Source organism: Mytilus galloprovincialis, chromosome 3 (genome assembly GCF_965363235.1).
Source record: "Mytilus galloprovincialis chromosome 3, xbMytGall1.hap1.1, whole genome shotgun sequence".
NCBI lineage: Eukaryota > Metazoa > Mollusca > Bivalvia > Mytilida > Mytilidae > Mytilus > Mytilus galloprovincialis.
In genome coordinates this window covers 40,306,956-40,334,939 of record NC_134840.1, presented here as the reverse complement: position 1 = coordinate 40,334,939, position 27,984 = coordinate 40,306,956, and the positions used below count along the sequence as shown (strand labels likewise).

Sequence of the window (27,984 nt, the reverse complement as noted above, 5' to 3'; positions counted from 1 at the left end):
CATTACTCAAATCCTGAGGATGAAACCATACAAACAGAAGATTTTATGAAATAAAAGTATGTTATGAATGTGTTCACACATTTTTATCCAATTATTGGTTTTATTAGTTTGATGAAGTGAAGTCATAAGTCTCAAGTGCGTGGATACATTGGACTGCACCGTAATCTGTGCCATGTTTTCTATGACTATTTGGAATGTAAATTAGGCTGATACTGTAGTCTAAATAATTACATTACACCAAGCTACATCTAAAACTGTTCAGTAGTGGTATATTACAATGATCTTGACAGTTCATCAACTTATTATGACCTTGTGTATTTGACTAGATATTCACAACATAAGTCTTTGGCAATGTCAGGATGGAAACAGCTCTAATATACAACTACTCATAGTGTTCATGTATCTGTCCCATACAACTTGCAATAAGGGTTGATATCTAGAAAAGAAAAAAATACTTCAAAATAAACAATAAATCACACAGTTAACTCAATAACTGCATAAAAGCAATTAAAATGCAAAAAGATTTTTTCCTATTGTTTAAATCAAAAACAAAATTAGTACACCATATCCGGATTTCGACAATAAATGTCTCTTCAGGGATGTTAGGAATCCAATTGGTATTATGAACTTCAAGTCAGTGATCCGATGGATAAATCTGTTGTAGAGTTGTTACTGACTCAGACGTACTTATTAATATAATTATTTTCTGTGACTGTATCTTGCATTAATTTGTAGGATCCTTTACTATAGATAATTGAGCTGATCTGTAACAATAACATCTCCATGCCTAATATATCATGTACTGTAGTACGCCGCTAGATTAAAACTGACAAGGAAAGGTAACACACGGCCACCGAAAGCTTTATTATAGTGAAGCCTAGGTGGTAGTGTGGTCTAGCGTGATGCCTACAGTGCAGGCGATTTGGTGTCACGATATCTCAGTAGCATGGGTTCGAATCCTGGCGCAGGAAGGACAAAAAAAATTGCGAAAGCAAATTAACAGGTCTAACATTGTTGGGTTGATGTTTAGACTAGTTGTATATACATAATGTACACAGCCATGTATCACCGTCATTGCTGGTGATCCGATGGATAAATCTGTTGTAGAGTTGTCACTGACTCAGATGTACTTATCTATATATAAATATATTCATAAAAAATCACAAAAATCAGGTAAGTAGAAAATAAATATATTTGTATCATTGTTCTAACCTTTTTATCCTCCACGGGAGTGTTTCATCAGAACTTGTCTGTACTCATCATTTCAACGACATTTGTAGAATGGGAAAAATTTTAATTTTCTGTTGGCACATATGTTTATGTGTATTTTTACAGAAAAATTCTTCTTTTGAGATTGAAACTTTGCTCTTGTCAGAATTCTTTTCAAGTTTTAAAGACTAACTTTAATAATAAGTTTGAAATGTTTGTGAGTGACTTGGTCCAGTTTAATCCCCAATAAATTCCTTTAAAAATGTGTTAAATTGTTATAATTTTTAAAATTGGAGTTAAGGAATTTGATTTCCTCACTTGTTACCTCTATCACAATCTAATTGTATATTTGTGTAAATGAATTTGTCTGGTGCATGAATATATTTGTTTTTTTAAGGCAAAAAAAGCACTCTGTGTAATTTACTATCAAATAAAAAATGAACTACACAAAATATCTTATTGTAATTTAATTTTAAGATGAACGCAAGGTGAACATAGATATTTTTAATGAAAAGTTTGTTTGTTTTATAATCAATGTCATTTTGCTTACATTGGTTACAAAATATTGTCCCATCAATGACTTTATTATTAAAACATTAATAACTTCAAGAGCCACTACTGGAAACCTTCTTGACAAATCACATAAACATATTCCCTAACATGCAAATATACAAGAATCATTAACATTTAAACCAAATTCAAGATCAGAAGTAATTCAATAATGAATTGATGTATGATCCTATCTAAAAGTGTTTAAACCTACTTCATGTATTCCATATCTTTAGCTGTAGCTTGGTAAGCAGTAACAAAGCTTTGTAAATCTTCCCTACTCCATCTGGCTTGTTGACAAGGTTCCACAATCTAGAATATACACATATTATTCAACTATTATTGGGTAGAAATAGTAATGCTATAAATATAGAGTCTACTACTGCATCAAGTGTGATACAATATTTCTCCACACAAGACAATTCAATTTTCATATCTTAAACTTAAGGCTTTTCTATCGTTTAAATATCTTTTAAATAAAGTCTAGTGTAGAAATATCATATTGCATAAGATTTGTTTCCCTAATAATTTTTTATACCATATGTAGACAAGTTTTTTCACTGATCTGCAAATCATATATATAAAGTTCTAAAGATTTGTGCAACACTACTATTATAAGATGGTTATTTACTAAGATGATGTTATAAAATATTGTTGACAAGTTAAAATTATTGACACTGACAAAGGCTATTTGTTCTGCTAAATTGAAATATTTGTCAACAAGATTTTATAACTTCATCTTCGTATATTACCATCTTATATCAAAACTATTGCACACATATTTAGACTTTTATAATTTTCCCCTTCTATGCACAGTTTCATCTATTTTAGACAATCAGGTACACATTAGATTTGCTGATTGGTCCTTTTTATAGACTTTTATGTATATAATATATAACATCGTGGCCACAAGTTAAAAAAATTTTTCTGTTTAGTATTAAATTTATATTAAGATCCATTTTGTTACATCTTGTGATCAATTTTATTTGGCAATCGTCAATGGCAGTCAGCAGGGTTAAAGAACATCAGTTGTTTGACCTGTTAGTCAAATGCGTTTTGTTTAATAAAATTGAGAATGGAAATGGGGAATGTGTCAAAGAGACAACAACCCGACCAAATAAAAAACAACAGCAGAGGGTCACCAACAGGTCTTCAATGTAGCGGGAAATTCCTGCACCCGGAGGCGTCCTTCAGCTGGCCCCTGAACAAATATATACTAGTCCAGTGATAATGAACGCCATACTTATTTCCAAATTGTACACAAGAAACTAAAATTAAAATAATACAAGACTAACAAAGGCCAGAGGCTCCTGACTAGGGACAGGCGCAAAAATGCGGCGGGGTTAAACATGTTTGTGAGATCTCAACCCTCCCCCTATACCTCTAACCAATGTAGAAAAGTAAACGCATAACAATACGCACATTAAAATTCAGTTCAAGAGAAGTCCGAGTCTGATGTCAGAAGAAGTAACCAAAGAAAATAAACAAAATGACAATAATACATAAATAACAACAGACTACTAGCAGTTAACTGACATGCCAGCTCCAATATACTTTTTCACTTTTTTGGTCTTTTGGAAAATGTTGTTTGTGCTGTTTTTAGACCCTTCCAAAACGAAATTTGTTTTACATGCACACGTATAACAAGAATGTGTCCATAGTACACGAATGCCCCACTGGCACTATCATTTTCTATGTTCAGTGGACCGTGAATTTGGGGTCAAAACTTTAATTTGGAATTAAAATTAGAAAGATCATATCATAGGGAACATGTGTACTAAGTTTCAAGTTGATGTAACTTTAACTTCATCAAAAACTACCTTGACCAAAAACTTTAACCTGAACTTCGCACTATCATTTTCTATGTTCAGTGGACCATGAAATTGGGGTCAAAACTATAATTTGGCATTAAAATTAGAAAGATCATATCATGGGGAACAAGTGTACTAAGTTTCAAGTTGATTGGACTTCAACTTCTTCAAAAACTACCTTGACCAAAAACTTTAACCTGAAGCGGACAGACGAACGGAGGCACAGACCAGAAAACATAATGCCCCTCTACTATTGTAGGTGGGGCATAAAAATTGCGGTTTTTATCATACGCAATCGTAGGTTTGAACGTAGTTTTCAATTTAGACTCGTTTATATTTTTTCGTTTGGGCTTGTATCATATTTTCCCTCCAGTTTATATGATCTGTTCATCCTATATTGACTCTTAAAATTCAAGAGTCTATCTAAAAATGAGGGTACTTTTTATATGGCCTTCCAAATACCGTTTCGATCCCTAACATCACTGAAGAGACATTTATTGTCGAAATCCAGATCTGGTGTACTGAAAAATATTGACACCGTATGTTTGTGGCATAACATCGTGGCCACAAGTTAAAAATTTTTTTCTGTTTAGTATTAAATTTATATTAAGATCCATTTTGTTACATCTTGTGATCAATTTTATTTGGCAATCGCCAATGGCAGTCAGCTGAGTTAAAGAACATCAGTTGTTCGACCTGTTGGTCAAATGCGTTTTGTTTAAATATACTTTTTCACTTTTTTGGTCTTTTGGAAAATGTTGTTTGTGCTGTTTTTAGACCCTTCTAAAACGAAATTTGTTTTACATGCACACGTATAAAAATTGCGTTTTTTATCCAACGCAATCGTAGGTTTGAACGTAGTTTTCAATTTAGACTCGTTTATAGATATATATATATATATATATATATACAATAAAAACTTTTGCACTATCCTTATGGAAGGCATGTGCCATACAAGGTCCAATAGCTGATTAAATTTTTGTCCTTGTGTTTCTGGTGAATAGTTGTCACATTGGCAGTTATCCCTCAGGTCCTTATTTTATTTTTGTTAAACCAGTCTGACACTTTCACAACATCTATGTTGGGTATCAGATAAGTTTTTGATAAAAAAAAAAAAAAGCATTATCAATATTGTGTTTTTACAGTGTACATACAAGTGAAACATTGGAGGCAATGCATTGAGCAAAGTGGTTCTGCATTTGTTCATAAATTCCTTTCACTTTCTATCATACTCCTAATTTCTTTATGATAAATAAAATAATAATACAGCAAATTAATTAATATGTTTATTATTTTCAATGATTTTAAAACTACAACTTATTTGTTAAAATTTTTTCACTTTATTGTAAAGTACAGGGCAGAGGGTTCTATGAAAAGACTCATCAGATTAGCAATGATATTACTGATTTCTTTTAATAACTTACTTTTTCATATATGTCGATAAAGATATCCCTAACTTCTCTGCTGTGATTCAATCCCATTGCTATGTTTATTATGGACTTTGATATATTCTGAAAAAAAAATGTACTTGTTAATAGGCTTATAGGCGAGAACAGCTTTTTATGCCCCAGCTACTGAAAGTTGGGGGCATATTGTTTCACCCCTGTCTGTCTGTCTGTCTATCCCATTATGGGTATATAGCTATTCCAGATCACTCCCCCTACAGTATGAATGCTAGGAAGTTTTCACTTTGCTGGCTGTTTGTACATATGTTAAATGTGTGCATGTGGTTAGTGTTTTAATTTTGTTAATGTTCGCTTTTTTTGGGAGATAGATGAAATTTGTTATTTTTTTTTGTATTCACTTGCAGAAGAAGTGCATACAGTTTCTGGATACCTCCTCCTATAGAGAACCAGACTTTATGCACTCCCATGCTCAACTTTATGTATTTAAAAAAAAAACACTTTGCATCTGCTTGAGGGTATCATTTGTATCGCTCAGACATAATAATATCTCTAGAAAATCCTACAATGACTTTGTTATAATACAGTACAGTTATTCCAGGTGCAGGAATTTCTGTTTTTTTGTTGTGTTGTTTTCTAGCAATTTGTAATTATGTTATAATGTCATTTTCTGTTCCAAACCCTACCTCAATGGAATACTAATGTTTTAGATATTGATCGAAATTATGCCCACAATTCCTCTTCCCCACCAGTGATTTATAATAACTGAATGATAATTGCACAACAATACCATATATCTTGAGAAGTCTTATTATTCATATATTTCACAAATATTTACTTTGATCTAATTGAGTTGGATCACCGAGTTCTCACCTTAAAGTTATCTTCCAGATCTTGCAATGCCCTCCTTGAAATACTAGACCTCAGTGCTTGCAGAACAAAACTAAAAAATAGAGTATCCATTCAAACTATGTTTAAAGATTAGAACAGTGTTATTTTTTACTTATAAATACATTTTAATTTTTTATTCAGGATTCAAGTAAATGTGTGATTTAAGAAGTAATTGATGCAAGCTATACTTTATTGTAGTGTTAACATGGGTAAGCATTATATTCATGATTATTTTTGCCCGAGCAACAGTGAGGGCTAAAATAACACGAATATAATGCCTAGCCATGTTAAAACTACAATAAAGTATAGCTTGCATCAATTATTTCCATTCTGATTAAGACAATTAAGGTAATTTCTATAGTCGATGAGTATAAGTGTAGAATGTTTGTGCAGGCTCTTCCATGAACCTCCCGTTTTTGTTTGTAAAGAAGCAAATGACTGGCACTGTGTCTTTTCAGAGTGAGGACTTTTGAACAGCCGGCATGAACGGTTGTTGTATCTAGGTCAAATATGTCAATTTCAAAATGCAACACATTACAGTCATGATAAATGAATTAGTAACAACATATGCATCATTTAAGAGTTTGGAAGTTTTAAATAATAAAATATATTTAATGCATGCCAATTTGATAAAATTCATTATTCTGCAGTAGTCAATATACTCATGTGCAAACAAATTTTATTGGATTCAGATCATGGATTTATTCACAAAGCGAAAGAAGCACGTCATATTAGAATTATTAATAAAATATCAGTGCCCCTAAAATACTGAAACCAGTTGAGGCAACATTGAATTATCATATAATGTATAACATGGAAGTGTAGAATGACAGATGGAGTACGGTAATAATCAAAATGCAATACTGACTAGTTTGCCAGTGACTATTGGCTATTGAGAGCTGATGGTATATTTGTACCAATTTGTTAAAATAAAGACAAAAACCATATGGAAAATTATCACATCTATGGAGATTACAAAATTAAACAAATCTTAATCTTTTTAAGGACTCTAACCTTCTGTGTTCTTCTATACTTTCTTTTTCAAGTAGAGGCTTTAAATCTCTCAGATCTTGTAGAAATTTACGATCTAAATCTACATCCATATCTTGATGGCTTTTACATTCTAAAATAAAAATAGTATAGCACAAATCAATTAAGTTATTTATATATATACATGTATACTGTTATGATATTGTAATTATTATATTTATTTATGCTGGCCTAATTTCTGTTGTGTGGCCTGATAGTTTTTTTTACAGAATAACATTAGAACTGTGCAGTTTAGAAATTACTGGAACAATCATAGATACTGATGGCATGATTGGAACTTTCCATTTAACTTACATAATGATTCCAGAATGATCCTAATAAAAGATGCGTTATTCAAACTTCTCGGCCTAGCCAAGATCAGATGTGCATTTCATATTGGGTCTATGTTATAGGCTTGTAAAGACAAGAAGATAAACTTTACATAAGTAATACATCTTTGAACTGAAGAAGAGAATGTAGGGCTTCACAATGAATATCAAATATCATGTATAGGTGTTACCGTTTTGAAAAAAAAACACTAAAATACACGCTGAAAATGGGCAAAATTTCACGTTATGTTGTTTCATTTAAAATTTCGCTGTTTTTATCAATTGATAGTTAATAAGTGAACTTAATTTGAACTACATTATTGGTTCATTGCTATAGACAATTTATTCATCTTTCTTTTACTGTTTGTTGCAACAAAAAATCTTCAGTGGTTACAAAGTTATGATAAAAAGTTGAATACTATGCGCTTGTTATGAAATTTTGTGCTTTTGTTTTTAGCTTGTTGTGGAGAGTTGTCTCATTGGCAATCATATCACATCTTCTTTTTTTTTGTAATCAATGAATTTTTGTAAAAGATTTAATGACTGGAGAATTTCAGAAAAGGTATAAAAAGTCATAGGTACTTTGGGACAGGATAATTGTTTTTCTAGCCCGGCTCCTAGCTCCTTTTTCCCCAAAAATTCCTATTTTTTGGTTTGTTCTCTATTAATTTTAATAACACATGAATAATTTTAGCGCTTATCTGTATATTATAAACATTCATAAAGGGGCCGGGGGGGGGGGTCAAAGGGGTCCCGATCCCGATATCCCGTGCTTAAAAACATGAAATCCTGAGGTCCCTAATTTAATAATAATTAAATATCCCAACATCCCGAAATTCCGAGCTTAAAAACACCCGATCCCGACGTCCCGAAAAAGGTCCTGTATTCGTAGTATATGTATGTTAAAAACGCAAACCGGAAGTCTAATCTGACTTAAAATTTCGTCCAATGACGGAAACATATCCGGACGCCTTTTTTCTCGTTTTTCTCCCAAAATAACTCAATCTGAATAATCATATGAATGGATGACAAATGCGACTATGCACTATGCCTATAGGACACAGAGGCATGATAATTAATTTATTGTGGAAAGAAGAGAAGCGACACCCAAAATGAGGTCTTCTCGTTTAATAGTATAGATATAGTCACAATTAATTCTAACAGATTTTTTTTTAACTGAAATTCTCTTGTCTGTAGACATTACCACAATATATTTGTATCCAATTTCCTCGAGTTCAGCCTAATTTGATAGGTAAAATGTATGTTATTTTTTCAAGAGAACACATTTAACTATGTCAAAATTGAGTTTTAATAATAGTTTGATTGTTTTAAACAGTCAGATATATGGATTTCAGTTAAAAGAATGTGTCTTCATTTTGGCTTAATCAATAAATTATTGAGATATGTAAAGAATTATGGGTACATTTTTATATTGTCCAAAATTAAAAAACACCGCTTAAAACTTAATTAGTTACTTTTAATCTTAACTTTAACAATCATCTTTGAAAGCATTTAATTGAATATCAATAAAATGTCTTGTCCGTAGACATTATCAAAATGTATTTGTTTCCATTTTCCTCGAAGTTAAGCATCATTTGATAGATAAACCTGATAAAATGTATGTTTTTTTTTTTCAAGATAACACTTTCAGCTATATCAAAATTAGGTTTTAATAATGCATTTCATTAAATATGAATACAATGTCTTGTCCGTAGACAAAACATATAAATTGTATTGCTAAGTTTGATTGTTTATTGTAAGAATATGCATCAAGTTATTTTAATGTTCTACACACCAAAAGAAAGGGTTCTTCTGGAAGTTTTGTTATTTATAGATAATTTTAGATACAGTTTTATCAGATAAGATTAATGATCAAAGAAAGCTACTGTTGTTTGAAATAACTGAGTCAAACATGTTCTTGTTATTTTTTTTTCAATTAAAATGTTTGATATTCAATAGTTCTAAACATATTTTGTTGTCTTTGTCATTGAGCAAAAATCTGTCACTGGTGACCATGTCTTGAAGGCAACCATTAAAGAAAATTATGCAGTTTTTAAACACCATTTATTTAATAAAAATATTAAATTTTTCTTTCAAAAACTGCATGTAATTATATAAATGCTTCCAGTGTTAGCCTAACGATGGCAATTTTTCATAATTTAAACCATTTTTGAACCAAAATATCAAAAGAGTTTTTCCCTGAGGTGATACTCATTTTTGACTTCATGTGAAACACAAAATGCACATCTGATTGTGGCTAGGCCGTTCTACAAGTTTCTAGAATCTTCTGTTCTAGTTTTCCAGGGCATTCCGTTTCTACAGTGTTCTAAAAATTTCTGTGACAACTATATATATACAGACATTAAAGTTAAACTTTCAGCCTTAGACATCAATAGACATTAGTATTCACAGCATTTGGATTGACAATTTTATTCTACATTGTACATGTACAAACAACATTATAGTAGATTGTGACCTTAGTAGTGGAAGTAATATTCTGATTGGATTCCCCAGAAGATTTCCAGATACAGATTAAGATAAAAGATTGGACTCATATTTTGACAGTTAAGTTAACAGTAATATTTGTGTAATACTTCTTGTAAACTTTTGTATAAAAAATCTTGTAAACTTGTATAAATCAAAGCGCTGTAAGCGCTGAAGGCAGTTAACCAAAAACCAAGGCAACCGTAATTATGAAAACTGTGGCAATGTTGCCTAAACATTACACATTCATATATAGTACATTCATGTTTATCTAATGATTTGTTATTTTGTCCAATACATATGAATATATGTAATTCAGGGGTGGGGATCTCAACAGTTTTCAAGTTCTCAAACAGGTAGGGGTAGGGAGAGAATTTAGGGGGGCAGGGGAGCATGCCCCCCCCCTTTTTGGGAAAAATATGGTTGCTTATATAGGGAATCACTGAAGCGTGACTGGAGCAGGCCCCCTCTTAGGTCAGTCAGTGGGCCCCCACTTATGAAAATTTCTGGATCCCTAGGGACTTCCCCTACATTTCATCTTTTTTGTTATATTGTCTCATACATGAATATATATAGTTTAGGGATGGGGATCTCGTTGGTTTCCAAGTTCTCAAACAGGAGGGGTAGGGTGACCCCAGGGACTCCCCCTATCTTTCATTTAATTAGCTATATTGGCCCATACATGAATATGTATTGTTTTGGTGTGGGGATCTCGACCGTTTCCAAGTTCTCAAACAGGAGGGTTGGGGTGATCACAGGGACTTCCCCTATATTTCATTTGATTTGTTATATTGTCCCATACATGAGTATATATGATTTAGGGGTAAGGATCTTGACCATTTCCAAGTTCTCAAACAGGAGGGTGTACAGTGGCCCCAGGGACTCTCCCTATTTTCATTTGAATTGTTATATTGTCCCGTACATGAATATATATGGTTTAGGGTTTGCGATCTCAACGGGTTTCAAATTCTAAAACAGGAGGGGTAGGGTGACCCAATGGACTCCCCCTATATTTCATCTGATTTGTTATATTGAATATATATGTTTAAGGGGTGGGGATCTCGACCATTTTTAAATTCTAAAAAAGGAGGGGTGGGGTGACCCCCAGCGACTCCTATATTTCATTTGATTTCTCATATTGTCACAAACATGAATATATATGGTTAAGGGGTGTGGATCTCGACTGTTTCCAAGTTCTCAAACAGGAGTGGTTGGGGTAACTCCAGGGACTCCCCCTATATTTCATTTTATTTATTATATTATCCTATACTTGAATATATGCAGAGGCGGATTCAGGCCGGGGGGGGGGTTGCGGGCTTGCATCCTCCTTTAATTTGCAAAGCATGGGTTGTTCTCAGCTTAATAAAGAATATTCCGATAATTTTCCTCAATTTTTTTTTATTTTTTAGCCTCGCTCTGCTCGGCGAAAATTCATGTTTGCGCCCGTCCTAACCTAAAATCTTGGATCTGCCCCTCATATGGTTTAGGGGTGGGTAGCTCGACCGTTTCCAAGTTATCAAACAGGAGGGGGTAGAGTGGCTCAAAGAATGCCACCTATATATCATATGATTTACTTACATTAAGGTATATATAATATAGCTGCATTATTTGTGAAAATAAAGAAAGAAACTTTCAGCTACTTTAATTGACCCTTCAAAATTGAGAAAAACAAATAACCCCTCGAAATTGCAGTAATATGTTCACACTTTAAAAACATCTCACATGCATTATCATCATTTATCATTTATAAAGAAAATTTAGACTGTGACCATGAACATGTATATTGTTAGATATACTGTTCCCATCTGTCACGTTGTATTGGATTTTTAAATTAAAATTTGTCAAAAACTAATTTTGAGTTTCTGAATAAAATATTTTTCTGCTTTTTCTTTCTTTTACATGTATATCTTTTGGTTTACAATACTAGTGTTTATATTCATTTACCATGCATTGATGTATTTTTCACCTGCTTGGATTTATTTTGTAAATGATCGCCCAACCCGGAATTACCCTTATCCGCTTCCGGAATCGGACCCGATTTTGTAAAATTTTGTCTTCACGGCCGCCATTGTTATGTGTTTACAATGTTGTTTTTGTCAATCAGATACGATTTTACTCAAATTTATACAATATTTGTCGGCGATTTTCTGTATAAAGCTAGCGGTTGAACAAAATGAACATCGCTGTCATGAATAATAATGATAAAAATAAGTTTTTAGCTCGTTTAATTGGTGAAAAGGTTTGCAAAGTAATTTCTTATTTTCTTTCAAGTGGAAGGTGACTACGTCGGGCGTAGCTAGAAACCAACTATCCTAGTCAAAATTCCGCTTGCAAAAGTGGAAGGTCGCGGACCTCGGACCACCGCTAATTTGCAAACCTGCCTCCAAATTGAAAAGCTACGAAAATTTCTTTTTCTAATTTGAAATTGCCGCCAACAGCATGAACAGTTGAACTTATTATATTATATATAGACTACTGACGTAGTTGTACTACGTATTGATGACAAACAATATTCCTACGACTTTTGTCATTTGGGAAATCTAAACTACTTGACTTAAGAGATTTTCGGCGATTAAATATATCATACAATTGTTCTTTGACATCTTGGCTAAAAGCACAAGTCATAATGAACTACACAAGGATTCTTAATAAGCACTACTTCCTATGTGTAACTTTAAAACTTTTGGATAAATCGACGATCATTTAAGGTTTTTCTGGTCATATTTTTTGTAATCCAGAATAAAAAGTATTAAAACAGTGTTCAATTAGTTATATATAACATTGTAGCAAGCTAGAAAATAACAATGGCAAGTATTTCAGGAAATATTGGGTAGAACACAAATCTAGGGTGCTCGCATAATGCAGCTTAACTGCATAAAAATCTTGTATGTTAAATTTTATTATCAATTTGTGATTTTTGTTGGCTACAATTAAAAGGTGATTTCTGACTGTAACAATAATATTGCCTATACATTTTAGAAGGTAAAAAAGGTTTTTTGAACGATGGACAAAAAAGCAAATTAATTGTTGCCATTCCATGCAATACTCAGTTGCATTATTCACAATAACGAAAACCTTGCAATAATTTCTGAATTTACAGTGTTCAATAATAATAAAAAAGTTATTCAAATTAAACCAAAAATATAAGCAGTGATACTTAAGAAAAGTCAGATATTTAGGTAGTGGTCAATAAGGTTTTTCTATTATTGATTCTTACCATCAGCACTATATGACCAGTTTGTAATCATCTGATTTGCACATTTTATAAATGTAAGTAATGAGTATTGGCTTAGTTTCTTCTTTCCAGTTTCAAATCTGTTGTTAGCAATAAATACTAAAGCAGCATACTTCCTGTAACAGCAGAAAATGGAGGTACATCAAATATAGAACTGTCTGATAGATTTCTGTCTGGACCCAAAATCTATGCTTTGTCTTATAGAACTATGCTTGGTCCCAAAATTATATTTTCTGGTTTTTTTTTCTTAAATACCATATAATTTCATAATTCAATTTTGTCCCATTTTCCCAAAGAACAAATTACATCAAATCAAATCATACAGGCTGCTCTGGGTACATTCATAAAAATCCACCAATATAATAAGTACAATGTATCAACATAACTATCGACCACACTCTAATTAAACGATCATATTTATAATGATATCTAATGTGTAACAACAAACAATTACCTTGCTAAATCAGCTGATATCAGGTAGTGTGTCTTTATATTGTCTACCAAGGAACCAAGCATTTCTTCTACAGTCTTAAACACTCTTTTCAAATTATCAAACTGTAGTAAGAAACTATATATAATTTTCAAATAAAGGCAATAAAGTAATAGTTCAGATTTATTATACCTCAGTTATCATTTTCTATATAAAATAATAACACAATATTTTGATTATTTTTTAAATTGCAAGGGTTGAACTATAAAACTGGTCAACAGTTTCCAACTATTGGACCTCGATGAAACTATTTAAACATAAGTGTTATAATATTTCGCGGAATTTCAAATGCAGCTACGGGATTGGAGGATTTGAAAATACAGCGGGAGTAACGACGTCCCGTTTTACCTATTTAATCTAGAGTTGCCTTCAGTGCAAGACGTAGCTTTAGCATTTCTGAATATTTATGAAGTAAATGTTGGGTTTCTGCTTTTTATATAATGATAGTTGATTTATCATCGCTATTTATTGTCTGTTGTCTTTTTCGATTACTGACTGGATATTCGGGAATAGTAAATTTATTGTACCCTCGGATACAACTAATGCTCTCGGCTATGCCTCAGGACAATAGTTGCACCTCAGGGACAATAAACTTACTATTCCAGTCATACCCAGTCAATAAGTATACATGTACAATGTTTCACTAAAATAAATCTAAATTCAAGCTAGTAGTCCTATGTTAATTTATGAATCATTGTCATTTTCTTAGTTTCTTTTGTTACCTATCTGACATTGGACTTGGACTTCTTTTTAACTGAGTATTACTGTGCATATTGTTATTCTTTACTCTAAATTGGCTACAGGTATAGGGGAGGGTTGAGATCTAACAAAACATTTTTTGCAACTGTCCCATGTCAGGAGCCTCTAGCCTTTGTTAGTCTGGTACGTTTTTAAATTTTAGTTCATTAATATGTTTTGTAGTAGAGTGTTACGTCCATTTTCACTGAACTAGTACACAATTTTATTTAGGGGCCATCTAAGGACCACCTCCAGGTGCAGGATGTTTTCCACTGCGTTGAAGAACCATTGGTGGCCTTCAGTTGTTGTCTGCTCTTTGGTCAGGTTGTTCTCTCTTTGACATATTCCCCATTTTGATTCTCAATTTTATCAACAGACCATATCAAAATTATGTATAGCAGTGATTGAGAAAATCTCTTCCACAATTGAAATATATGCCTCTAAGTTTTTGAAGGTGTGTAACATAAGGACAAAACAAAATAGTCTTGAAAAGGTCTTATACATTGAAAGGAGAATCTGAGTGTTGTCAGGTCTTTGTGAACAACATGTGAACAACAATCATGAATTGCTTTATGATATTTTACAAATAAGTATTACACTTTTATATGACTATCAGAATCTCTGTGTTGAAAGCCATTCTTTGACCTTAAAGGTTTACTTTCACAAATTCTGACTTGGATGGAGAGTTGTCTCATTGGCACTCATACCATATCTTCTTATAACACTTCATTCATTAATATATAGGTAGATGAGGCTTAAATTAAAATATTGTTTGTTTGCAGTTTAGCGACCGACCCTTGAAAATCCTCCCGACTGTGAAAATTTTATTGCTTTAAATTTGAAGAAATTTTTTTTAATACTTCTATTGACGCGATCCGGAACTTTGGGTCCTTTCCGGAAATGATTTAAAGTCTGGGTTAATTACGCATTTCAAGTTCGGTTTTTCTTAGGAGAGGGTCTAAAACGCGGAAATGAAAAACGCGGAAGAGAAAAATGAGTGTATTATAACTGATATCTTTGGAACCACTAAAGCTAAATTAATAAATAAAACTGATTTTGAAAGCTAATATAATAGTCTATAAGATAAAATAAAAAAAAGATATATTTGAATATGTTTTTTTATTGTAAAGTTGACCGGAAGACTTTCTTAGTGTGACTCTGGCAACACATTTTTGAACATTAAAACTTAAATTCACAAAAAAGAATATAACCCGGTCAAAGTCTTTAAATTGACTCTTAAAGATATTTAAATGACAAATAATATGATATAAAGAACAAAATAAATATATTACTATAAAAGGGCAAAAAGTTGACCGGAAGGCCTCCTTGTACACAAATATTGAAGTGAAATTTTCAACTTTGAATTAAAATTCACAAAAATATAAAAAGCCCGGTCAAAGTCTGTCAATTGATGCTTTAAGACATTTAAATGACAAATAATATGATATAAAGAAAACAATAAATATGTTAGAGTGGGGCGCTCATTTTCGCCACATCTTTCCATGTTTTCTACAGTTTATGTTCAGGTCTAAATGTTTCTGAAGTAGACTAATATTTCTATATGAAGATAACTTCAAATGCAAAATATACTTAAGCTTGAAAACCGGTTTGTTTTAAGAAAATCATCTGAAAAGTTAGATTAAAGGGTGTTTGAAATTTCCGGATGTTTTGTCAATGGGGGACACATATTCGCCGTTTTTACACATCTATTTAAAACCAAATAACCGCAGCTTTTAACAATTTTTATCAAATCAATTGCATTATAGATGAATAGCAGACATTCCAAAGGTATAAAGAATTCAAAATTAGGGCATTCAGTCAAATATTGACTTAGTAATACTTCTTTGAAATCGTGTTTTTTATTCAGGAAATTGTCCGAAAATCGTTGTCCGTTTTTCGGTCATTTTTGGGTAGGAGCCGCAATTTTGTCTCAGTTTAAAAAAATATTATATTTGTTATAAAAATATAATTTACAGGTACATTTCTTCCATTTCAGCCATCCTTTGAAGTTTTTACACCTCAAAATCCTTAATTGGCGAAATTGTGTCCCCGGCGAAAATGAGCACCCCACTCTACTATAAAAGGGCAAAAAGTTGACCGGAACTCATCCTTGTAAACAAATATTGAAGTGAAATTTTCAACTTTTAATTAAAATTCACATAAGGTGATGATTATTAATTATTCTATTTTATTTATGTTTGATTGCTTTATTAAAGTATAAATTATATATTAAATGATTAATATTTAGTTTTTTTCCGCTCGCATCATAGTATGTAAGGAATGTCGGCATGTGGACTAATTATGTTGTCTATTTCCATACCCGTAGCCAGGGGGGGGGGGGTCGGGGGGTTCGTCCGAACCCCCCCCTTGAAATCAAATAAGCACTGTTAAAGTCAACGTTCGGTTCAAATTGTGACTGTTAAAGTCGAGTTAGTGAGTCCAACGAACCCCCCGCCCCCCCCCCCCCTTGGAAATTCCTGGCTACGGGCCTGATTTCATCAGTCCCTATTTCTAGTGTCGAGTCTATTTCATCAGTCCCTGTTTCTAGTGTTCAGTCTAGTCCATCAGTACCTGTTTCTAGTGTTCAGTCTATTTCATCAGTCCCTATTTCTAGTGTCGAGTCTATTTCATCAGTCCCTGTTTCTAGTGTTCAGTCTAGTCCATCAGTACCTGTTTCTAGTGTTCAGTCTATTTCATCAGTCCCTGTTTCTAGTGTCGAGTCTATTTCATCAGTCCCTGTTTCTAGTGTTCAGTCTATTTCATCAGTCCCTATTTCTAGTGTCGAGTCTATTTCATCAGTCCCTGTTTCTAGTGTTCAGTCTATTTCATCAGTCCCTATTTCTAGTGTTGAGTCTATTTCATCAGTCAGTGGCGGATCCAGGGGGGGTTCCGGGGGTGCGCACCCCCCCTTTATTTTTGCCGATCAATGCATTTGTATCGGGACATATGTTTTACACCCCCCCTTTGCCCTGGGTGCCCTGGGTTAGCACCCCCCCTTTCGAAAATTCCTGCATCCGCCCCTGTCAGTACCTGTTTCTGGTGTTCAGTCTATTTCATCAGTACCTGTTTCCAGTGTTCAGTCTATTCCATCAGTCCCTATTTCTAGTGTTCAGTCTATTCCATCAGTCCCTATTTCTAGTGTTCATTGTGGTCCATCGGTACCTATTTATAGTGTTCAGTCTATTTCACCTTCCTCTTCACCACAACGTGGTGGCGGTATTTTACCTTATTTGACTGGTGTTAAAGTTATGTTTGAAAATGAAAAGGTCATAAATATACTTCAGAATCCTATTAAAGAAAAAATTGGTTGTCTTCCTCCTGTAAAACCTAATGGTGGTGATATATACCTCATTCAGTCAAAACATCCCAATGACTGGAAATGCGACCAGTACACCTGGATTAATGAAAGTAAATATGTTTTTGAAATTGAAGGTGTAAAATTAAACAAATGTTACTTTAAACTAAGATTGCCTGGTTTTGAATCAAAAGTTGGTCGAAAAAGACCTCGTTCTACATCAGATTTTAAACGTATAGCTTATTGGGTAGACAGTAAAAAATTAACAATAAGAATACCCGATGTCCAAAAACAACAAAACAGCATTATGATAGATTGTGGACTTTTTGCAATTGCAAATGCTCTTGAATTTTGTCAAACTGAGTTTAAAGGAGGTACTCATATCACATACGAGCAAAAATATATGAGAGAACATTAAATTCATTGTCTTGAAAATGGTAAATTCACACATTTTCCAAAAAATTATTTCGGTAAAACTCCTAAAAATCTGAAAACTAAAACCCACATTATCTCAATAAACTGTGGAAAACCCGATACAATAGAGGATATGGTAGGTTGTGAAGGGAAAAACAGGGCGTAAAATGTGTGATGTCTGGACACATCGGTCTTGTGCTAAAAAAAATATGAGAGGAAACAGCTGGTTCTGCGAAGTACATAGATAGTTTAACTGAAATTTTATAGCAATTTAAAGCCCCGATTTACAGTTTTGATAAATCTGAAATAAATCTTAAAAATGTTAACAATACCTATTCTTGAAATAAATTTGAACATTATTTATCCTACATATATAGATAATAAATAGATAAATTAATGCCACTGAGTGTAGTGTATCAATAAATAATTAAGCAAAATAAGGAGAAAAAAAAATCAGAAATGATAAGTATGTTGATACTATTGAAATTAAATTAAATGTAATAGAAATAGCAAGTTCAAAGTTGAAAATTTCACTTCAATATTTGGGTACAAGGGGGTCTTCCGGTCAACTTTTTGCCCTTTTATAGTAATATATTTATTGTTTTCTTTATATCATATTATTTGTCATTTAAATGTCTTAAAGAATCAATTGGCAGAATTTGACCGGGCATTTTATATTTTTGTGAATTTTAATTCAAAGTTGAAAATTTCACTTCAATATTTGGGTACAAGGGGGTCTTCCGGTCAACTTTTTGCCCTTTTATAGTAATACATTTATTTTTTTCTTTATATCATATTATTTGTCATTTAAATGTCTTTAAGAGTCAATTTACAGACTTTGACCGGGCTTTTTATATTTTTGTGAATTTTAATTCAAAGTTGAAAATTTCCCTTCAATATTTGTGTACAAGGGGGTCTTCCGGTCAACTTTTTGTCCTTTTATAGTAACATATTTATTTTTTTCTTTATATCATATTATTTGCCATTTAAATGTCTTTAAGAGCCAATTTACAGACTTTGACCGGGTTATATGCTTTTTCGTGAATTTAAGTTTTAAGGTTCAAAAATGTGTTGCCAGAGTCGCACTAAGAAAGCCTTCCGGTCAACTTTTCAGTAAAAAAGCATATTCAAATATATATTTTTTTAATTTTATCTTATAGACTATTATATTAGCTTTCAAAATCAGTTTTATTTATTAATTTAGCTTTAGCGGTTCCAAAGATATTAGTTATAATACACTCATTTTTCATTTCCGCGTTTTCCATTTCCGCGTTTTAGACCTGCCCTTTTCTTAGCTTCCCGTCAAGCGTTTATGTGACCATTTAATGATAAAGCACATGGAAATTGTTTACAGGTATCCATGAAGTCACGGAGGAGTACTTTACGCTGTCGTCTCGTGTCAATTTTAAGACAAATAACAAACAAAAAAGTTTATTAGTAAACTGTTTATACAGATTCAGGCACATGTAATGATGTGTGATGATATCATTGACGATGATGTAGCGGATATTCATAACTGACACGATAACCATTCTGTCTCAAACAAATCGGGTACAGAATCTGTGGAGCCTGACTTTATGGAACCAATTTCAGTGGTTAAATAATTCGACAGCAGCTTAAAGTATGGTATATTTTCTACAAATCGTTGTGAAGACGACAAAGATGAAACCACTCCTCCGTGACTTAAATCTTCATGGATATCTGTAAACACGCCTGTACGGGGGAAGGGCTCATTTGAAATGTTAATGGATATAGATCATGCCAAATCAATAAGAAGCAACCCTAACTACACAAAGATGTAGAGAAAATGAATGGTTAGCTTGAAAAATAAATATACTCTCTCTATATTAAATCTATCTTCGATTGCAATGAGTATGCTCCTTTAGGATAAGGGGGGCTGCCCCACTCATTGCAATTATTCTCTTTCTTACAATATTAAATATACCCAAACTGTGTGGCCTGTGTGAATTCAATTAAAACATGTCCTTATGAGCTATGCTGCCAATTTTTTTTATGCATTAAAAACATTTCAGTACAGACCATTTACTTTTAATGGGGTGCTATGGATTTCACCCCAAACTTTAGACTTCTTTGGTTTTCATTAAAGCCTGACAAAAATATAACCTTATCACATATAATTAAATATTGTTAGAAATATGAAAACAGTCGAATGTCTTAATACTTTTTTTTCAAGTTGCCTTTTTTTCAATTGAGGAAGATTCAATGGTTATTTTTTTTTATTAAAATTACACTCTTTAATACATTGTCTTATAAATCTTTAATATCTACATTTTTCTGATGAAAATATTCTACTCATGAAAACATTCTAGTCAAGAAGCATACATGTCTGAATATATTTCTTTAAAACAGTTCTAGTCATAATGACATTCCTTGTTTATAAGTGTTCCAGTATTTAATAATTATACCATATTTTATGTCATAAATTGGATAATGACACTATGTTAAAGTTTCAGTTTTGGTTAAAAAGTTTTTTATCTGGAAATGCCTGTTCATTTGATGTTGGTTTTCAGCATGTCCAGTGTTTGTTGTTTTAAAATGTTTTTTTTTCTTCACAAGAAACTTGGTTTAGTGTAACTGCTTGTTTAAACTGTATTTTGGCTGATAAAATAAAATATTTTTCCTACCTACCGACCCTTCAGTCTGAAGGTACAGTCGGAAAACTGCAAACAAACATATTTTTAAGGTTGGCCTGATAGGTATTCAAGATATTCCCATAATCATCTCCTTGAAAGTTTAATTTACCTGTCTTCTACACTTTTTTATACTCCTTCTTGTTTTTTCACTAACATCATCTAAATCTTTCCTATTTCTTCCAGATAATTTCTTTCCAATAATTTCTCTGATGACAACTTCATCAAACTGATAATACCTTAAACATATAAGCAGTTTAAGGTAGCACAATACAAAGATTTTTCATCCCCAATCAGACATCTTTAAACTGATGTAATTCCACTCATCTTTCTTTAAATTTTATAAATGAGGTACCAAAAGAGAGAAGAAGGATTAATCTTTCAAATTGTGATAATTTCATTATGACATAATTGTTACATGATTAATTGTTATGTAATTAGTTGCCATTCTGTGATGTCCATACTTGAATGAATTTAGCTTCTTTGTTCGTCATAGTATTCTAAAAAATTTTATAGATTCTTACACAACACAGTTTGACCTCCAAAACTGTGTCTCAGATTTTTCCTATTGTATTTCATTCTCTCATAAATCTTCAATGAAGTTTGCAACATCAATTCATTCGAGACCACTGAGTTCAATTGGGTATAAAATTTGTTCTATTGATGTTTTTGGAAATCTGAGACAGTTTTGGAGGTCAAGCTGTGTTGTACAAGAATCTATAAAATATTTTGGGATGCTATGAAAAACAAAGACGCTAAATTCATTCAAGTGTGGACATCACAATATTACGACTGATTACATAATAATTATGTCATAATGAAATTATCACAATTTGAAAGATTAATCTTTCTTCTTTCTTTTGGTACCTCATTTATAAAATATAAAGAAGGATGAAATGAATTACATCAGTTTAAAGTTGTCTGATTGGGAGTGAAAAAATCTTTGTATTGTGCTACCTTAAATACTTGATCAATAATCTTTGTTTTACCAGAAACTCCTGATTATAAAGACTTAGGCAGGGTTTATCATATACTTAGTACTAATTGCAAGCAAATGTATGAAGGATAGTCTAAGCTTATATGAACCTGAGTTAATATCAACTTTCACAGCAGCTATCTTTTGATAATACCCGGCAATTACATATTTTATAAAATAAAACTTTTTTAAGCAGTCCCTGAGCCATGCAAATCAGGTCAAGGACAATGGACAAATATCTGATGACATTTGCTACAGGAAATGTTTTCATGCTACACAACAACAAAAGCAATACTTATTCACTAATATTAAAAGTTACATTTTTTTCTGAGTAATCTCCCCTTACATTGCAAAGTTGAAAAAATTGAATAACTTGAATCAAACAAAGTTTATCTGTATTTGAAAGACAAGCAGTCATCAAAATACAATTATACTGTGACACATGGTTCCTCTCTTTAGATATAAGAATTTCAAATAAATTACATTCCTCTTTCATTTGTACATTTCATTAAATTTCAAGTACTCTTGTTTTTTATTACTTTATATCCTAAGATGTCGGAAAAGGTCTTTTACCTGAAAGTTGTAGACAACAACAACTATATAAAATGACAAGACGGAAAAAGTATTAAAGTAGAAAGGAAGCTTTAATACTTTGAGAAATCCAAATATAATTTCTGAAATAATTCAAGCATGCATATTGCTTTTTGTTTTGTTTATTATTCTAGCATTATTCCAAGATGTGTTGTCCTTTTTAAATTATTTCACATATTGAGAAGTTACACAAGCTATGAAAAATATTGCGAACAAAATATGGTCTGAATAGAACTGGTTTAAGATGTAAAAAAGATGATTACTTTTCTATAAGAAGAGTTTGTGCTTCTGCATCAATTTGATGAATTTGTTGGTCTGCAAGGTGTGTTGGATTTTTCAATATTTTCTCCAGATGGTTAAAGAGCCTGTAGTGGTCATGAACCTCACTGACAATGTCCTCAATAGTGACCCAAGGACAATGTTGTAACTCTCCTTTCTGTAAGACATGAGCAGCGTCTACATCTGTAAAAAACAAGTGAAACTGCGAGCTACTGCTCACTGATGATACCCCCGCCGCAAGTGGATAATATTAATAGTGTAAAAATATGCAAGTGTTCGGTAAACAGGAAGTTGTCGAGTGATGAATCTGAAAACGCATCACACGGTATAGCTGACTTATATAAATCCTGAAACCAAATTTCAGAAATCCTTGTATTGTAGTTCCTGAGAAAAATGTGACGAAAATTTTCAACTTGGCTATCATGTGTAAAATCAGACAAGTGTTCGGTAAACAGGAAGTTGTCAAGTGATGAATCTGAAAACGCATCACACGGTATGGCTGACATATATAAATGTTGATACCAAATTACAGAAAGGGTGGATGTGTAGTTCCTGAGAAAAATGTGACGAAAGTTTCATGGGACGGACTGACTGACGGACGGACGGACTGACGGACGGACTGACGGACGGACAGACAGAGGTAAAACAGTATACCCCCTTTTTTAAAGCGGGGGTATAAAAATGCAATTATCTAAAATATAATTTTCTACATTTTCATTAGTTTTACAGAAAAGCTGAAGATTTTTAAATGACTTTATAAAACAATACCAAATATAACTGAAGCAATTATAAATAAAACAATACCAAATATGACTGAAGCAATTATAAATAACAGAAGGATGTGTCTGAGGACAGGAGAGCCCTGCTCAAGGTTGCTTACAATACTAAAGTAGGAGAGCCCTGCTCAAGGTTACTTACAATACTAAAGAAGAAGGGCCCTGCTCAAGGTTGCTTACAGTACTAAAGTAGGAGAGCCCTGTTCAAGGTTACTTACAATACTAAAGTAGGAGAGCCCTGCTCAAGGTTACTTACAATACTTAAGTAGGAGGGCCCTGCTCAAGGTTACTTACAATACTAAAGTAGGGAGGCCTTGCTCAAGGTTACTTACAATACTAAAGTAGGAGGGCCCTGCTCAAGGTTGCTTACAATACTAAAGTAGGAGGGCCCTGCTGAAGGTTACCTACAATACTAAAGTAAGAGGGCCCTGCTTAAGGTTACTTACAATACTAAAGTAGGAGGGCCTTGCTCAAGGTTACTTACAATACTAAAGTAGGAGGGCCCTGCTCAAGGTTGCTTACAATACTAAAGTAGGAGGGCCCTGCTGAAGGTTACCTACAATACTAAAGTAAGAGGGCCCTGCTTAAGGTTACTTACAATACTAAAGTAGGAGGGCCTTGCTCAAGGTTACTTACAGTACTAAAGTAGGAGGGCCCTGCTCAAGGTTACTTACAATACTAAAGTAGGAGGGCCCTGCTCAAGGTTACTAACAATACTAAAGTAGAGGGGCCTTGCTCAAGGTTACTTACAATACTAAAGTAGGAGGGCCCTGCTCAAGGTTGCTTACAGTACTAAAGTAGGAGAGCCCTGTTCAAGGTTACTTACAATACTAAAGTAGGAGAGCCCTGCTCAAGGTTACTTACAATACTAAAGTAGGAGGGCCCTGCTCAAGGTTACTTACAATACTAAAGTAGGGGGGCCCTGCTCAAGGTTGCTTACAATACTAAAGTAGGAGGGCCCTGCTCAAGGTTGCTTACAATACTAAAGTAGGAGGGCCCTGCTGAAGGTTACCTACAATGCTAAAGTAAGAGGGCCCTGCTTAAGGTTACTTACAATACTAAAGTAGGAGGGCCTTGCTCAAGGTTACTTACTAAGAGGGCCCTGCTGAAGGTTACCTACAATGCTAAAGTAAGAGGGCCCTGCTTAAGGTTACTTACAATACTAAAGTAGGAGGGCCTTGCTCAAGGTTACTTACAATACTAAAGTAGGAGGGCCCTGCTTAAGGTTGCTTACAGTACTAAAGTAGGAGGGTCCTGCTCAAGGTTGCTTACAATACTAAAGTAGGAGGGCCCTGCTCAAGGTTGCTTACAGTACTAAAGTAGGAGGGCCCTGCTCAAGGTTACTTACAATACTAAAGTAGGGGGCCTTGCTCAAGGTTACTTACAATACTAAAGTAGGAGGGCCCTGCTCAAGGTTACTTACAATACTAAAGTAGGGGGGCCTTGCTCAAGGTTACTTACAATACTAAAGTAGGAGGGCCCTGCTCAAGGTTGCTAACAGTACTAAAGTAAGAGTAGGGAAATGAAAAAAAAAAATCCAAGTTACAAAGGAACATAATTCTACAACAGTAAGTGACTCACTGCCTGAAATTGAACTCTGCCTACATGTTTTGGTTTACAGCTTGTTTTTTATAAAAACTAACATGAGGCAAACCTCAGTTAAGAAAGCGACTTTGACATAAATATCATCAAATTGGATTCAAATTTAACCCTCCCTGAATTTAGATTCATATATATATATATTGACTTTCATGTTTTTTTTTATCTAGGCCTTTTATAGCCTACCATACGGTATGGGGTTTTCTCATTGTTGAAGGCGGTAGGATTGCCTTTAATTGCTTCCATCCACTTCAATTGAACTAATGAACTTCCATGAATAGTTGTTTCATTGGCAATTATATCACATCTCCTTATTTTTCAATTAAATTTGAAAAGTTAAACCAGTATCCGTCATTCAATTCTTGTTCGCTCTCTGTTCCATGCATGCACGAAAGCTTGTGACATATGTCAGAATAAAGTCATATGCTGTGCTTTTAAAATAGAAATGGCCCTTAAATGACGAGATAAATATTCAACCACTGATTATTTGTCTTATATATATTTTCTTTGTACATCACAGTTATTGTATGCTTTTGTAACATAACTGACTTTTGTTCAACAGAGAACAATTGTCAAGATAATAAATGGACTTTGACCTATAATGGTTTACTTTTTACAAATTGTGACTTGGATGGAGAGTTGTCTCATTGGCACTCATACCACATCTTCTTATATCATGTATATCCAACTAGTATTTAGGTTTTTTTGCTGTATTATACATGTAGGATAATTCTGGACATTATCTAACAATTGAAACTTTAATTCCAAAAATATTGATAATGAGCAGTATATATACAGTGATATATGTAATTATCTATCAGGAAAGAAGAAAGATTGAGAATTGGTCTGTGTATATCGAAAATGTAAAGTTTTGATTTTTTTTTGTTTTTCCTCCCATTACAAAATATCATCTTTATATACAATATTACCTGATAATCCATTAAGCCATAGATCATACAGCTCAAAATCAATTATGGTGAAGTTTCCAACAAACACATCTAATGTTGCCATAACCAAATTTTTTCAAAACCTGAAAAATATGAATGATGATTTAAAAATGAAATTTATCTATATCTATACACAGCCGTTGGACGTCAAGAGTAATCTTGGACTACTCAATGTCTTAGGTCACGTCTTACTTAACTCTCAGGTGCTTCACATAATCAAACATATTTCAAAATACACTATGGCTCTACTTAGGAACATATATATAAATATAATGATTGATTGATGGTTGCTTTACATCCAGTGGCAAATATTTCAAGCGTGTTCAGGACGATATAGATATACTGTTCCCAGCTCCAACATATAAATTAACAGGCTGTACATACAAAATTATGTTAGACCACAGATTTTTGTGTTGTGGTTAGATATTTTTAACAGTTTATTTAGAAACATGATTGACACACATACAAGAATGGGAGTACCATCATGAAAAATAACAGTAAAAATCATGCCAAATGAAGTTTTTAGGTAATTTTTGGTGAATGATGATAAAATGTACATTCTTCTGGACAATCAAAAAATTGATTGATTTTGAAAAAAATATTTAAATTGAAAAAAAATTATTTTACTATTTCAATAATTATTTCAATGTTTGAGACCTCTGTCGAATCACTATCAGGATATTTTGATGAACCATGGTAAAGTTTTAACCAATTTAACACTAGAATGGTAGCCAAAAATACCAATTGATGACTGACTTTAAAGGGTATTACTACCCTCATTCATACATGTCAGTGGAGGATCCAGAATTTTTTATAGAAGGGAGGAAGGGGGCTCAAGTCATGCTTCAGTGATTTCCTCTATAATCAACCAAATCGTCCCCCACAATTGGCACTAAGGGGTGGACCCGGACCAACAGACCCCCTGGAACGCCCATACAAGGTTGTCTGGCTGTGCGTATCCCATGAGTATGACAGCCAGTTCATCATCATATCAAGAGTTGACACTGACACTAAATTTGTATCAGATAGATTGTGACAGTATGAGTATGAAAGTTCGGATAAAATCATTAAATGGACATTATCTAAAGGACAGTATAAGATTGTTTCTCTTAATACCGACCTAAAAATGTGTCTTCAATAACCGCATCACATTGCAAACCACAGTTTGGTTCCACGGGGACTGTTGGTCTTCTTTTATTAGTTTGGTAAATAGTTGTATCACGGGAGATAATCCAATTCAGTAACAGCCAAGTTTTCTCCCTTGTCATCCGAATTTTCACATGAAATAAATCAAAACATCACTTCACATCAAATTACCAGCAGTTAAATAACCATAACTTGGATTAAATGGAAAAACCTTATGTTCACCTCGATAACAACAGTCACACTTGAATCATAGGTACTTGGGGACATGACAATTTTTAGCCATCCCCCCCTTTTTTTCCTTTTATAAATTTCGATAATTTTCGCTTTTCTGTAATATTTGAACATGCATTTACCAGAAATAACTTGTTTAACATATATCAGTGATATCAGTGACTGCTGTGGGTAATAAATTTTAAATTGATTGTAAATAGACAAACAAGTCATCATTCATATAAATGTTCATGAAATACAAAAAAACGCAAAAATAATCAAAATTAACAAACAAAAATTTAAAAAAAAAATTAACAGGAAGAGTTAAACAAATATCGTGTCACAAGTACCTATGCTTATTAATGAATTTCTATGTTTATAAATTTTTATTTTTAATTTTATTATTTGAGGGTGGTCAAGGGGATACTGAACACGGAAACACGTGAAACAAAATCGCAAAAACGTTGCACGAAAAATAAAAATTGTGAAAAACGAAGCACGAGAAATAAAATCGTAAATATTAAGGAAAAAAAGTACCATAAGTTATTACTCAGTCGTTCTTGGAGATCATGCAGCCTTTATCAATGGACATGGAGACCTTGCGGTCAACTTTTAGCGTCCGCTACTTGCATCTTATTTGAAAAAAAAATCATTCATAGTAATTTGATGGAATTCATTGATACCATACATATTGCAAAAGTAGAATGGTAACAACATACATAAATTACTATTAGATTACACAAATTTCTGAAGGTATTCAGTATAACACACCGACTTTTTAATCAAATGCGGGACATGTACGAGAAATTAAGAGCACAGACACGAAACACGGAAAATAAATAAGTGGAAACACGAAGCACGCAAGTCGATCCAAACACGAGAAAACAAGAAATAAAACGCCAAAACATAAAAATACGGGAAATAAAAAGGCC

At 33.0% G+C, this 27,984-nt stretch overlaps 1 protein-coding gene across 1 annotated transcript; it reads right to left on the bottom strand.

Annotated features, from left to right (window-relative positions):
- Positions 1-31: 31 nt before the first annotated feature.
- On the bottom strand, positions 32-26,914 carry LOC143067927 (acidic fibroblast growth factor intracellular-binding protein-like). Its single transcript, XM_076241550.1, has 11 exons — positions 26,817-26,914; positions 25,679-25,779; positions 22,359-22,557; positions 20,641-20,767; positions 13,395-13,495; positions 12,923-13,056; positions 6,878-6,986; positions 5,846-5,915; positions 4,994-5,080; positions 1,973-2,070; positions 32-436 (listed from the first exon to the last, which is right to left on the bottom strand). Exons 2-11 carry the CDS (start codon positions 25,758-25,760, stop codon positions 355-357), a joined length of 1,089 nt encoding a protein of 362 aa, XP_076097665.1. The 5' UTR covers positions 25,761-25,779; positions 26,817-26,914; the 3' UTR covers positions 32-354.
- Positions 26,915-27,984: the final 1,070 nt, after the last annotated feature.